Genomic DNA, 12,895 nt, shown 5'->3' with positions numbered 1-12,895 from the left:
TGTGGCTGGCTGCCAGAAAAAAAAACAATAAACATTACCGAGTCCAGAAGAAAAGGAAGAGAAAAAGAACCGAAAGGGGGAGGCTCTACGTCGAAGGCCGCAAGAAAGACGACAGTACGACGAGATGGTGGTGAAAGCCTTTCTTCTTGGACATATCAAGGATCCCTGCAGGGAAAAGTTGCGAGACGCTGTCGAAAAACGTGTCGACTCTTACTTCAGGAATATTGTGAAGGCGTCGTCAGGACTGATGCATTTGGCGAGGGAGACGTATCGCGACGTGACGCAAATGGAAACGGTCAAGATTCCGGACAAGTTCTTCGACAAGACCTTTATTCGATACCTGATGCTTGGTACAGAGGAAGCGCGGAGGGAAAATGAGCGGGTGCACGTCCTCCACGAAAAACACTCCTTTTACAGCTTTAATGGTACTCGATACAAGGGTGACCGGGATATGTACGACTATGGGGCGATGAAGTACCTCACGAACCTGAAGAACCATCTGATCGTGAACCTCGAACGTTTCATGATACGCGCCGTAGTTGCACTCTACCCGGACCTGTCTCGTAAAGGAATATGGGCGATTATCAATGGCATCACGAAAGATCGCAAGCGTGAAGATGAGGTCGAATTTGTCGAGAAGAAGGAGTCAAATGAGAGCACGAATGAGGATTCTGTAATCCGTGCGGCTATGAAAGAGCATCGTGCGGCACTGGGGTTGGCGAATTCAGCAGAAAAGATATCAGCGTTGAAAAAAGATGAGGGAAGATCCTATCGCCTCATTCTGCGATATTTTGTGTTCCTGGACCGAGAACTGGGACGCGAGGCAGAGATGAAACTGGGTGAGGAAAAAATGAAGCGTGGGAGAGACGGAAGGCTTTCCTAATGGGGAAGCGCTTCAACGGCGTTCCAATGTGCAACATCAGGTCACATTTTGTGACTATCGACTCCAGAATCCTTTACGGCATCATGTAGGAGATCAGTCCGGAGTTCAGTGTCAGCAGGGAGGAGTTCTCCGCTGATAAGCGGGAGACGCACTGGAAGAACATCTTCAATTTCAAACTTCTCAAAGTCAGCAAACAAAAGGTATTCACTGGAATGATCGAAACCGATGGAGTAGCCACGTGTGTACACTATCGGCGCTTGAAGGCAGATCGTCCAGTGCCGTCTTCAATATTGTCCGTAACGAAGCATGAAGATGAGAAGGAGGCGTATCCTGCGACGCAGAAAGTGCAGAATAACGACTTTGTCGTTGGCGCGGACCCCGGAAACACAAATATCGCAACCATCGCAGCACCCAAGCGTGCGGAAGATGGTACTGACGGCAACTTACGTCGGAAAGACATGCGTCTTTTGAGGCTCTCGAGAGCAAGATACTATCGAGAATCGGGAATCATGAATGCAAGGAAGAAAATTGAGGCATGGAATGCAGGAATGAAGGATCACCTGGAAGCTTTGAGTGAGGTGACGAGCCGCGGAGCGGACTTGGAAGCTTTTCGGAAATTCATGGAAGTTCGTGTTGCTCATTGGGATGCGCTGTGGGAAGAGTATACAAATCCCCGGTGCGCTCGTCTGCGAATGAATCTGTATTGTGGGAAGCGGCGCGCGTTCGCGAATTTTTTAATGAGTGCCTTGAAGGAGAATGAAAGTCAGGGCTCGTGGTAGCGTACGGAGCAGGGCGCCGGAGGATACAAAAAGGGTGTACACCAGCTCCAACGGCAAGAACGTACATGGAGTGTGCACGGCGTTTTGTTACAATACCTGTAGATGAGTTTCGAACATCGTATACACACCATGAGCTGGGTTGTACACTGCAGAGAGTGGAGATGGAAAAGTGCCACCGGAGCCCTGAAGGTATAAAAAAGTATGGACCGCTGACGGAAGAGCAAATGGAAAGGATGTCGAAAGTTCGTGGACCCCTTGCATTAGTAAGTACAGTCAACGGGAAGAAACGTATGGAATTCGTGAACCGTGACTTTAATGCCGCTATCAATATAAGCAGATGTGCGGTGATGGAAAGAAGACTTCCATAACTGACAAGAGAAAACTTAATTGGACAATCTTCCAAAGTGGAACTATATGAGAAAAAGTTGAAACCAGTAGTGGGTGACCGGTCGAGAAAGACGGCGAGGTGTCTGCCCATCAGTTGGGGACGATTTGTCTAGGACCCGTTTGCCGCCACTGCTGTACACCGCCGGCGACAGCGTTCTCCTTTTCAAAGACGTTTGTCTTCAGGGGTGTTCTAGGTGAGGCCTCGACGAGCGTTGTGGGAACTTCGTTTTTCTTGGACTCCACAGCGCTTGTCTGGTTTCTGACTGGCTCCTGGTCACACTGTGGTTTGTGTTCGTGGTATTTATCGACGCAGTGAGCTGGCGATTGTGACAACTCTGAAAAGCGCGCACGGAGACGTCTGCAGCGAAACGGAAAGCGTAGCCGGAACGGTCTTCTCGTCCGTGAACGGACTAGATTTATCTGTTGTACGTATAGAGGGTGGGCTCTGTCAGGTTTGATGGGAGCAGTTGCTGGTTCAATAGCTTCACAGCGTAACAGACTTCGAACTCTTCGAGACGGTTGCGGCGCACGCCAACGAGGTCGACGCCTTTCTGTCTTGGATCGGAGCAGCTCCTCGGATCAAGAGACGCTAACAGTTCGAGTGAACTTCTGTCCTTCGTTGACACCCGACGACACCTCGAGTATGTCCGTGGAAACCGAGGTACCGGAAGACTCGCTATCGATCAGCGCCGCCGAGGATCACGCGAACTCGTCATCCTCCACGGCCAAGTCCTGGCGTGACGAGCAGAGTCTCTTTGCTTCGGAATCTGAGGGTTTGGGCGACTCTGAAAAGGAAAATACCCCTTTCGTGCGCTTTTCGCTCGCAGGGCGCTTCGTCCCGGAGGACGACGCCCTACCTGGGTACCTGAGTGATTCGGAGTCCGAATCAGAACCTGATACCGCATCAACCGTTGCGGCAGAGTCGTTCTCCCGCACTGTCTCAGACGGGGACGAGATGCTGCCCAGGGACTCGCTGAGAATGTTATGTGAACCAGATTCGTATGAGAGCTTCGACAACAACCGATTTGCAGTACATGTTTGTACAGAAACTAGGAAAAATGATCGAAGCTGGATGCTGTCCTCTGGAGTCGCGGCGGAGTTTACCTCTGGCGACGTAGACGGTGCTAGTAGCAGTGCACCTGTCGTCCATGGTGTAGATTTGACGTGCGGCGAATCATGGCAGCGCCAGCGTGTGACCGCGCCCGAACCTTCCGATTCCTTTTCACGGAGGTGCGCGGAATGGTCGCTTCTGGACGTCCCGGAAAATGGTTTGAAAATTGAGCACCACGACCGAAACAGCCCTGGGTTCGCGACCCAGCGGGAGCAGGCGAGGCGAATCTGTGCTCCTGATTGCACGATCATGCTTTTCGACTGGGACGATACGCTGCTCTCGTCGACGTGGCTCTCAACTTTAGGTTTCCGCGTAGATGACACGGAATCGTTACCGCAGGAACTTGTCGCAAATCTGGATGCACTAGAAGATCTCGTCATTGGTATTTTGGATGACGCCCAACAATATGGCCGCGTATGTGTCATTACCAATGCGGAAACTGGTTGGGTGCAACTTTCAGCGGCCCGCTTCATGCCACGAGTTTTGCAACATCTCGACTCGAGCGATATTCGTATCATTTCTGCCCGAAGCATTTACGAGTCAGATTTTCCGCACTCGCCATCGGACTGGAAAACGCAGGCATTCAGGGCAGAGCTTGAGAGACATCCAAATTACCCGGCCAATCTGAACCTCCTCGTTCTTGGCGATTCAGTGAGCGAGCGCGACGCCGCACACGCCGTGCGCAGATACTGGCTACAGGACGCACTCGTGAAGACGGTGAAGCTCGTCGAACGCCCGACGCTTGAGCAACTACGTCGAGAACTGGAACTTGTCCGAAAAGCGCTGCCCCATATCTGCGCATTCGAGGGCTCTTTCGATGTGAACCTGTCTGTTGAATAGAAGATCTGGCGTCAACATCGTTTCTGAATGCTTTGGCGAACTGCATCACTTATTTGATCTTGAAAACTTGTCGCGTCGTGGAAAATTCCTCCTATCTATGACATGGCGAACGAAAGTCGCTCTCGTGTTAAAGTGCCCAGTGTTTGTATTTCCCCGGTTTTGTTCGTGCTCCTGCTCATGCATTGGAGGGCCGCCCTGGCGTCAACCCCAGCTCTCTGAACCTTGCTTCCATTTTCGCACAGACGCTTCTCAATGCAGAGCACATGTTCGTGCACCATGGCTCCCACGAGGTCGACGCAGATGCGTGTCAGTCGCGAACAGCTTCGCAACCGCGGGCACCCGCTTGGCATGCGATAAGCGCGCTGTTGCCATCGTTGTCTTGCGCCATGTTGTTCGTCGTATCCTCGCGCAAAGTCGTCCGAACCTTCTAGTACCGAGCAAGTTGGTATAACCGGATCCACAGCAGGTTCGAGAAAGCTCAAACCGAGTCCAAAGCGCCGCATACAGTTCCAGGAGCCACGAGTATCGGTCTCGGGGCCAGCGCACGTGTTCCGGCATCTGCAGCGCAAGTGAGCACTCGCGCGCCCTGCGTTTGCACTTTGCAAATCAGCGTCGCCGCGCCGTTTCCGCACCGGTCGGTGCGCATACCCCAGAGGCGCTCCTCGCACGACTCGCGGCAGCAGCGTGCTGCACCCGTTATTCAGTCTCCTCTATGGACGCCCTACAACGACCATGAAACGCTCTATCAGCTCGCGAACTGAATGGCATTCGGAGCCGGCGCTGTGCGTTCGACTAGAACAGCACGCTTGCCCCGCTGCTGGTACGACTGACGCGACGCCAGCCATGCTACAGCGAAGACGTCGCCTCGTCTCTCTGTGCGGTGGTCAATACACACACGGCACCTTGACAATCGTTAGACCCAGCTTCCACTCCTCGTCGATATTAATGTTCGACACGTTACCGTACATAGAAGCGTCCCTGGAGCTTCTAGAGTCTCGTTCGTGGCCTCAGGCAGCACACGGGCATTCAGCTTGGAGCCCTTGCCAGTACTCGCTGATCGCACACATGACTGGGAGCGTACGCCACGCCGCGGCAAATCGCATGCGATCCGCGATCTGGTGCGGGCGCGCACTGAGCATCGATCCGCCGCCGCCGCAGCCGCCGCCGCTCCTGCAGCAGCAACAGCAGCAGCAGCAGCAGCAGCCGTCTGTCATGTGTGTGGATGCGTGCCCGGGCGCGCGCGCCTAGTCTCGGGATCGACGCTGGCGTCCATGCGTTGCCGCAAGCGCTGCTTACGGATGCTGTGTACCCGTACTGCGCAGTAGAGGTGCGTTCGCAGAGCCGTATCTACCACGGTAATTCAGCGCAAACTCAAAAAAGACATTGTTTTACCAGTATTCGAAACAAAGTAGAGATGGTTGAGAAGCCAGCAGTGAATCCGGCGACACAACCGCTGAATTTGGCTGAATATCACCTGTTCGCCAAGGCCCGGCTCCCCGCTATGGTCTATGGCTACTACGCGAGCGGTGCAGACGACGAGCAAACGCTGCGCGACAACGAAGAAGCGTTTCGACGTCTACGCTTCCGTCCGCGTGTGCTTATAGACGTTTCTCGGGTCGATATCACGAAGCAGGTTATGGGCATCGACTTGTCGTTCCCGCTGATGGTGGCGCCGACCGCCATGCAACGCATGGCGCACCCTGAAGGCGAGCTGGCAACCGCCCGAGCCGTTGCACGTATCGGAACGGTGATGGGTCTGTCATCCTGGGCAACGACCTCGCTTGAGGACGTTGCGGCGCACGTGCCTGGTCTGCCCAAGTTCTTCCAGCTGTACGTGTACAAGGATCGGGCGATCACGGAGCGCCTTGTGCGGCGTGCTGAGCGCGCAGGTTTCCGAGCAATAGCCCTCACCGTGGATACGCCGCAACTTGGTCGGCGTGAGGCGGATATCAGGAACCAGTTCCAGTTGCCGCCGCACTTGTCTCTCGCGAATTTTGCCGATATGAAAGATTTTGCGCAAGTGAAGGGCGGAGCAGGCGCTTCTGGCCTGGCATCCTACGTCGCATCGCTGATTGATGCATCGCTGAACTGGAACGATATCGCTTGGCTTAAGAGCATCACGAGGCTGCCAATTCTGCTCAAGGGGGTCGTCACTGCAGAAGACGCCCAGCGTGCGCTGCAGTACGGCGCAGACGGAATCTGGATATCGAACCACGGGGCCCGACAGCTGGACGGTGTAACCGCCACCATCGACTGCCTCGAGGAAGTCGCGCAGAGTGTTCGAGGTCGCATCCCAGTTTTCATCGATTCTGGTGTGCGCCGCGGAACCGATGTGGTGAAGGCGCTCGCACTGGGCGCGGATGCTGTCCTCATCGGACGGCCCATTGTCTGGGGCCTAGCAGTTGATGGCGAAGAGGGTGTCTACCGGCTACTCAGTTTACTGAAAGATGAATTTAAGCTCGCCATGCAGCTGTGCGGGTGCCAGAAAGTTTCCGATATTCGGAGAGATCTCGTCGTTCGGGATGCGTTTGCCCCGTACGATGTCCGCCAGATGCTCTCTGTGAAGATGCAGAGCAAACTCTGAGCGCAGGCTGGAGCAACCGGACTCGGATGCAAGGATGGATCATCGGATGGCGCTAGTGGTAGGATATTAGGTGAAGCGACGGGTTCAGGATAGCTCCCAGAGAAAAAGCGACGACGACGACTATAACAGAGTGTGCAGTGTCTCTATTTCATTCCATGCTGTCCAAGAGAGCGAGGCAACGTGCGAACTCGCGTTGCAGAAAGTCGCAAAGCCTGTTCAACCTGAAATAATCAGATTCCTAAAGCACCGAAAACGAGGAAATCTTTTCGCAGATGTGCCGCGACGGTGCCGGGCGAGGCAAGCGCGCGCAACTCGGACCCGTAGCGGAGGGTCCTGAATGTCCTCGCACGACAGCTGAGCTGGATGTCCAGGTGCTGTGGCTGCGGGTCCCTGCGGAAACCCAAACACGACACCATATGATCCATATCGTCAGTGTCGTTCGATGAAATCGGCATATCCTAAACGAAGCCTGAGCACATGGGTGCTGGGAGCGCTCCGAACTGTGTGCTGTGCAAAAACTCGAATGCATCGCATGCACGGTTCGTTTGGTTGCGCGTGCTTGCGTCTTCAGGTCACAGGGGCGCAGGAACTCGAAAAATGAGCACCCAAGAAACCGTACACCAACCACTGCACGTTTTGCTGGCATGCAGTCTGGTCAGTGGCATCTGGACCACGGCTACAGCAGACCGGCGCATGGCGTTGAAACCCCACTTCTGCTAACAGCAAGTGCTTCACCGATCTGCTCGCCATGGATTCACGGGCGTCCAGTTGTGTCCATGACTTTTGTTTAAAGACTCGGAGCTTTCCGAGTGTTCCCACGCGGCGCCCGAGCACGCACACACTGGCCAGAGTCGAGCGTTGGAAACTGTGCGGTGACTGCGCGCAACGAGCCCGCACCAGTCGCTCTCGGCGAGGGGGCAAACAGTCGGCGTCAAAGCGTACATCTCTTCGTCGGTGGATGCTCCATTCGCTGTCTAGGAACGACAACCAACTTTTACCGCGAGCAGCATATGCATACAACCGACGGCCAGCAGGCGCTTGCTTGTCACTTGGGCCTGAAGGTCGAGACAATCGCTCGCAGATGCCCGCAGCGCTCACGAGCAGCTTGCTTCATCGGCCAGGACGACGCTCTCGTCACGTGCTGGAAGAGAAACATCAGCAGCGATACCGCAAATGCTCGAGAGGCCGCCTCAGGAAGAACAAACAGAACCGAAGGACGTTGCCGTGGATCCTCAGTAACCCTGGAACCACCATGCCCAGGATGCTATACAAATCGAGGGTTTAAAGCTGGATCAGGGAGTATTTCCGGGAACGGCTCGAGGGCGTGCCCCCCGTGTCACATACCTCCCCACACACGTGGGCAATGCAGGTCGACTCGCCGACCACAGACCAGATTATCGAAACAACACCGACATGCATTCAAGTGATATGCCTCGGATGCGTCCGCCAGGCTCGGTTCCTGCATACGTACCTCTCCGCGTACGCACTGCAACATCGATGAGGTAAGTCAGATGCAGCGTCGATTTGCTGCTGCTGCTGCTGCTGCTGCTGCTGCTGCTCCTGCTGGCGCGCAAATCGACGCGTGTACAAACGGCGGCGTGCAATGCGATCCATCACGCGTGACGTTCAGCGGCGACGTGTGCGCGGTGCGTTACGCATTCCGTTCGCATGCGTGCACGGATGCGCGGATGCGTGTACGTGTGCTCATTCGGGAGCGTTTCGAATCGCCGGCGCGCACGCCGCACTCGCGGAGAAGCGGATGCCGGGCACCAATCGAGCGCTTCCGTATCCGTTCAAGCGTTTGCGTAAAAAGCGCAGTCAGGATCGTCTGTCGGGAGCGTCTTGTCGCTGAAGGCTGACTGGTCAGCTACCTGACGCGCTGGCTAATTCGATCGATCGGCTGCAAGTCGTTGCTGCGTACGTCAGTGCTCTTGTCCGGGAGAAGCGCGCCTCTCCTAGACGAGAGACCTACCACGGTGCGCGGCCGAGCGCTCTGATAGCTGGGGTGCTCGCCGACGCCTCGAGACCGACGCAGAGCTCGGTAGCACTCGAGCAGCCATGCGGGCCAGTGCCCCGCCTAACAAGGAAAATGAGGCGCCAACGCAGACTATAACTGGAAGTGCGTCTCTGGGCAGCGCGTGGGGAAGAGTAGAGGCGTGCCCTCCAGGGGACGCGCTCCAGCAGTTGGAGCAAATTCTTTTGGAAAGGAAACTGCTACCGACAGGCACAGCTGTCGATTCGTCGAAGCAACCTCCCATTTTGAGACGGCGATATCGCTCTGACGGCAACGCAGGGGCAGCGTCTGGTCCGGGGAGCTCCATAGCGACCAACCGGCGCGCCCAGCGGGCGTTTCGTAACCCCCTAGGAGAGACGCAGTGCGACCAGATCGCGGCTTCGTGGCGACAACGCATCGCCAAGGATCAGGCGAATGGCACTGCGAAGACGCCCCCCGTTCGGAAGATGCTGTTCGGTCCAGTGCAAGCGCCACCGCCGGCGACGCAGCAGCAGCAGCGACAAGAGTGCGCAATGTCGACGCCAAGCGGCCAAGCATCGTCCCCGGAGCCGACGCCGCGGTCGGCCGGTTCGACCAGCTATCATCAGCGAGTGACCGCCAACTTTCCTCAGTGTACGTCGAACAAGGAGCACAACGCTTTACAGAGCGAGCGTCAGGAGGCTCCATATGCCTCGAGGGAGCCGTTTGGGCACCCGCCCCCGGCTACCGTCCTGACGGACACCTCATTGCTAGAACTCGAGAACCAGATTGCGAACCTGCTCGAGTCCAAATGCAGTGCTGAGGAGGAGCTCAGCAGGCTGCAGCTCCAGTGCCAAAGATCCCAGAATGAAAATCGACAGTTACGTCTGCAAATCGCCCGCCTCGAAGGCGCCCTCGAGACCAAGAGCGAGCACTGGCGAACAGTGCGTGATGAGCTTGAAGAGACACGCAGGCAGTACGGAGCGCTACGACAGGAGCACGAACACACACAAATATTGCTGCAGAACGCTCTCCAGGAAAAACAACGTGCACAACAAGAGCGGGAGTCACTCGAGGCACAACTGAAGCAAGTCCGGCACACAGCCGAGGCTGAAAACGCTCAGAGGGAACAACTCTACGAGCGAGAGCTCTGCAAATTGCATACGGCATGCGCTCGCCAGGAACGAGTCATTGACGAGTTGCAACGCCGATGGCTACGTCTGAACGCAATGCTCCAGGATCTCTTCGCGAGTGAAACCGATGAAGAAGGAGCGTCCCCGCATTGGTCAACACCAGTACGGGATGCCCGTCCGCCATATTCGCGCCACGATACTGGCGCCGAACGCTCACCTCATCGATCCTAAAGTACGCAGCAACATGGCCGCTGCCGATAATGAAAACACAGCAATACCATGTCCGGTCGGTGTGTGTGATGGCGTGTGACCATGATCTAGGCACACCCGGTCAGCCGCTGGGAACGTGTTCAGCGACACTGCAGCTGCGACTTGTGTGCCAGCACCTTAACCCCGTCCAGTCCCCGGTCGTGCCGTGCCCACGGCGCTACCGCATGGGCATCATGCGCGGCGGAGACGTTCGCCGAGCGAGCCGCAGGCAGACGTAACACTTGGCCGTTTGATTTCCAGAAGACAGGCCGACGCTGCAACATGAAAAAATCGCGGCCTTTGAAAGACTGTTCCTGCCTTGCGGCTCTAACGGCCAGTGGCTCAACATTGTCTACTGTTCAGAAGTATGACCAGAAACCCAAAATGTCTCGTAGTCAGACGGAGTGGCGGTAGCAGGATCGTAGCTGGATGATGGCACGCCGCTCGGCTCTGTCTACTGCGTACGACACGAATGCGCCGCCGTCTTTCGTTTCCGCTTAGAGGCGACGTTCGCCTGAGAGGTTCCTTTTTTCTCAAGTTCTAGTTCCCGCTGACGAGCCTCTAGAACATCAGCGAGCTGCGCCTCGTCTTCGTTCCCGGCGAGACGCAACTGTCGAATGCGATGCTGTTCAGCCTCTCGTTGGCCCGCAGCAAGTAGCGCCTCGGAACTCAAGCCGTTCGCTCTTTTACGACGAATGCGCTCGCGTTCACTTATTCGTGCTCGCAGTCGCTTTGGAAGCGCAACCCCGCGTGGCAGTTCTATCCACGTATCATTCATAGCGGGTTTCCACTCGTCGCGCTGGACAAAGGGTTTCTTAGCCTGAGGCAGCGTTAAGACGCGTGCGCCTTCTTCGAGTTGTTGTTTCCAGCGCTCCGGTAGAGGAGACACAGCGGCCTTTGTTGTCACAGGACTAACAGGCACAGGAAGGATTCGACGCGCCCAACCGCTGCGCTCTGGCGACTGCGCCCCCGCGGACGCAGCCCCTCCGTTTGCATCCTCGACAAGGTTGCCCTCATCGTCATGTTGTTGGTATGGCGGCTCGAGATCGCCTTCCCATTGAACCTGCCAAACGTTCGCTCGCTGCCAGACTTGCTTTCGTAAAAAGTACCGATACCGGACCGGATAGTCCTCTTCAAGAAAGCAGACCCAAGCGACGAACACGTTTCTGGACTCGTCGTAAGTCATGGATGTTGCGAAAAGTGGGTCGTACTCGCCGAGTTCCGGGGTGGAGCCACAGATGCAGGGCTCCACACCGAACAGAGGCTCCAGGCCGCTCAGCTCAAATCGTACGGATACATCAGTCATAAGCACAAGAAGGCTGCTGCTCCCTCGTCCAGGGACTCGTTCCACTCACCTGTCGAACAGTTCTGGACGGGCGCACCAGCTCCTGGGTCCGTTAGAGGTACTCGTGAGTTCTATTCCAGAGCGTAAGCGTCCACCATACAGACGCCAGCGCTGGCAAAATGATGCACAATGCGAGGGAGCGCCGCCTCTCATCCGTGCGCAGCGCTGCGGCGTTGATGGTGACTGTTGCGATCGCGAGCCTCGACGTTGCACACGTAAAATGAGACACGAGAGGTCATCCAGTCTCGACCTGAACGTGCCCTCAGCGTGTCGCGATCGGGTGCAAGGGCGCGCGCTCCGTGCCCCCCCGTGGTGGGGAAGCGATGGAACGCATCTTCGATGCGAACTGGGGCGTCCACACACCCACACTACAGTTTGGGTGTTTTCCGCTACCATCAACATCAGTCTTTTGCGGAATTTTTCTGAGACTGAATACTTTTCCTCTCTTCTGTTTTCGGCTTGCGATGAACCAGACTGCCTGTTCCTTGAAGCTCCATTGTCAACAGTCGAAGAATGTTGCTAGCAGCGTAGAGGGTGCGGATTTCGTCGCTTCTAGCAGCTTGTGGACGAATTTGATGCACAGGCGGTGGTTGCGATTCGCTTGCCATTTGCATGTCCTGTGCGTATTGCCCGGGGTGCGCCATGCGCATTTTGTGACACTCGGTTTTGGTCAAGGATTCCCGCAGGTCAACCACAACCATCTTATGCGTTCCGCCATGTGGCGCCAGAAAGCTTGCTTCATCGCTTGGTACATGTTTTTTTGGCGGGTAGATGAGGCTTTGATAGATGCCATGCTCGGTTTCTGCGCCCAGTGCCGTGCCCTGCAATCACGAGCTCGTTCCGGTCGATTCCATCGGGGGGTACGCTGTTGGCTGCACGAGCAGGCGCTCACCGTTCCATTCGACAGAGGATCTGTGGCGCGTGATGTTGTTCATGATGACACTAGTATAGGAAGAAAAATCCATACCAGAAAACAAGTCCTAGATTGACGACGTAGACTGCGTTTTATCGTCAATCTAGCAGCGCGAATCGCTGAGCCTACACACGCTGCCCTGGAAGAGAAAGATGGCTGCCTCGAAGCACACGAGCGTTGAGCCCGCTGCGCGTAAGGAGAGCTGAAGCCTGGGTGCTTATTCATATGAATTGGATCATGATACCCGCCATTCTACGAAGCATAGTTGACGTGCGTTGCGATTCATCTTGATTCCGGTACCGAAACGAATCCCAGCGGCAAAAAGTCGGAGGAGCCACCCCAAATTCGACGACCGCGAATCCCTATACTACGCATGATGCCGTAAGCCTGAATCGCTGCAGTTCGAATGTGGACGTTGTCGAACTAAACATTTTCGGTACATAGAATCGATTTACAGGAATGAAACGATCAATTCCGTTTTCAATTTTTATCTGATACGGAACCAAGGCAGGCGTATCCGGCAGGCGCTGTTGTCTCAGTTTTGGTGCGAAATATGCCAAGGGCCTCGGTCATGGGTCGCTCATCGCGCAGAGCCGTCTCCCCTCGACGTCGTCTTCTCATTCGCGTAGGCGCGCGCGCGCGCCCCAGCAGCTTACAGTCCTTGGCCTCGTACCGTCGTCCAGTAGCGTGCGCGGAATA

At 55.8% G+C, this 12,895-nt stretch overlaps 4 protein-coding genes and 1 non-coding gene across 5 annotated transcripts, besides 2 other annotated features; 3 read left to right on the top strand and 2 right to left on the bottom strand.

Annotated features, from left to right (window-relative positions):
* Positions 1-2,226: part of a sequence feature (repetitive element) that runs on past the window's edge.
* Positions 2,227-2,506: 280 nt separating this feature from the next.
* Positions 2,507-4,000, top strand: CYME_CMQ438C (hypothetical protein, conserved; the record flags this gene model as incomplete). Its single annotated transcript, XM_005538249.1, has 1 exon — positions 2,507-4,000. The coding sequence occupies one exon, from the start codon at positions 2,507-2,509 to the stop codon at positions 3,998-4,000; it is 1,494 nt and encodes a 497-aa protein (XP_005538306.1).
* On the bottom strand, positions 3,139-5,066 carry CYME_CMQ437T. Its single transcript, XR_002461586.1, has one exon. It is a non-coding gene; the product is annotated as a hypothetical transcript (transcript).
* Positions 5,067-5,414: 348 nt separating this feature from the next.
* CYME_CMQ436C (glycolate oxidase, peroxysomal) lies at positions 5,415-6,584 on the top strand (the record flags this gene model as incomplete). The annotated part of the gene is made up of 1 exon (XM_005538248.1): positions 5,415-6,584. The coding sequence occupies one exon, from the start codon at positions 5,415-5,417 to the stop codon at positions 6,582-6,584; it is 1,170 nt and encodes a 389-aa protein (XP_005538305.1).
* Positions 6,436-8,083: a sequence feature (possible transcribed region).
* Positions 8,084-8,642: 559 nt separating this feature from the next.
* CYME_CMQ434C (hypothetical protein) lies at positions 8,643-9,920 on the top strand (the record flags this gene model as incomplete). Its single annotated transcript, XM_005538247.1, has 1 exon — positions 8,643-9,920. The coding sequence occupies one exon, from the start codon at positions 8,643-8,645 to the stop codon at positions 9,918-9,920; it is 1,278 nt and encodes a 425-aa protein (XP_005538304.1).
* A 472-nt stretch (positions 9,921-10,392) lies between these two features.
* Positions 10,393-11,244, bottom strand: CYME_CMQ433C (hypothetical protein; the record flags this gene model as incomplete). Its single annotated transcript, XM_005538246.1, has 1 exon — positions 10,393-11,244. The coding sequence occupies one exon, from the start codon at positions 11,242-11,244 to the stop codon at positions 10,393-10,395; it is 852 nt and encodes a 283-aa protein (XP_005538303.1).
* Positions 11,245-12,895: the final 1,651 nt, after the last annotated feature.

Source organism: Cyanidioschyzon merolae, chromosome 17 (genome assembly GCF_000091205.1).
Source record: "Cyanidioschyzon merolae strain 10D DNA, chromosome 17, complete genome".
NCBI lineage: Eukaryota > Rhodophyta > Bangiophyceae > Cyanidiales > Cyanidiaceae > Cyanidioschyzon > Cyanidioschyzon merolae.
This window is presented reverse-complemented; position numbering and strand designations above follow the sequence as displayed.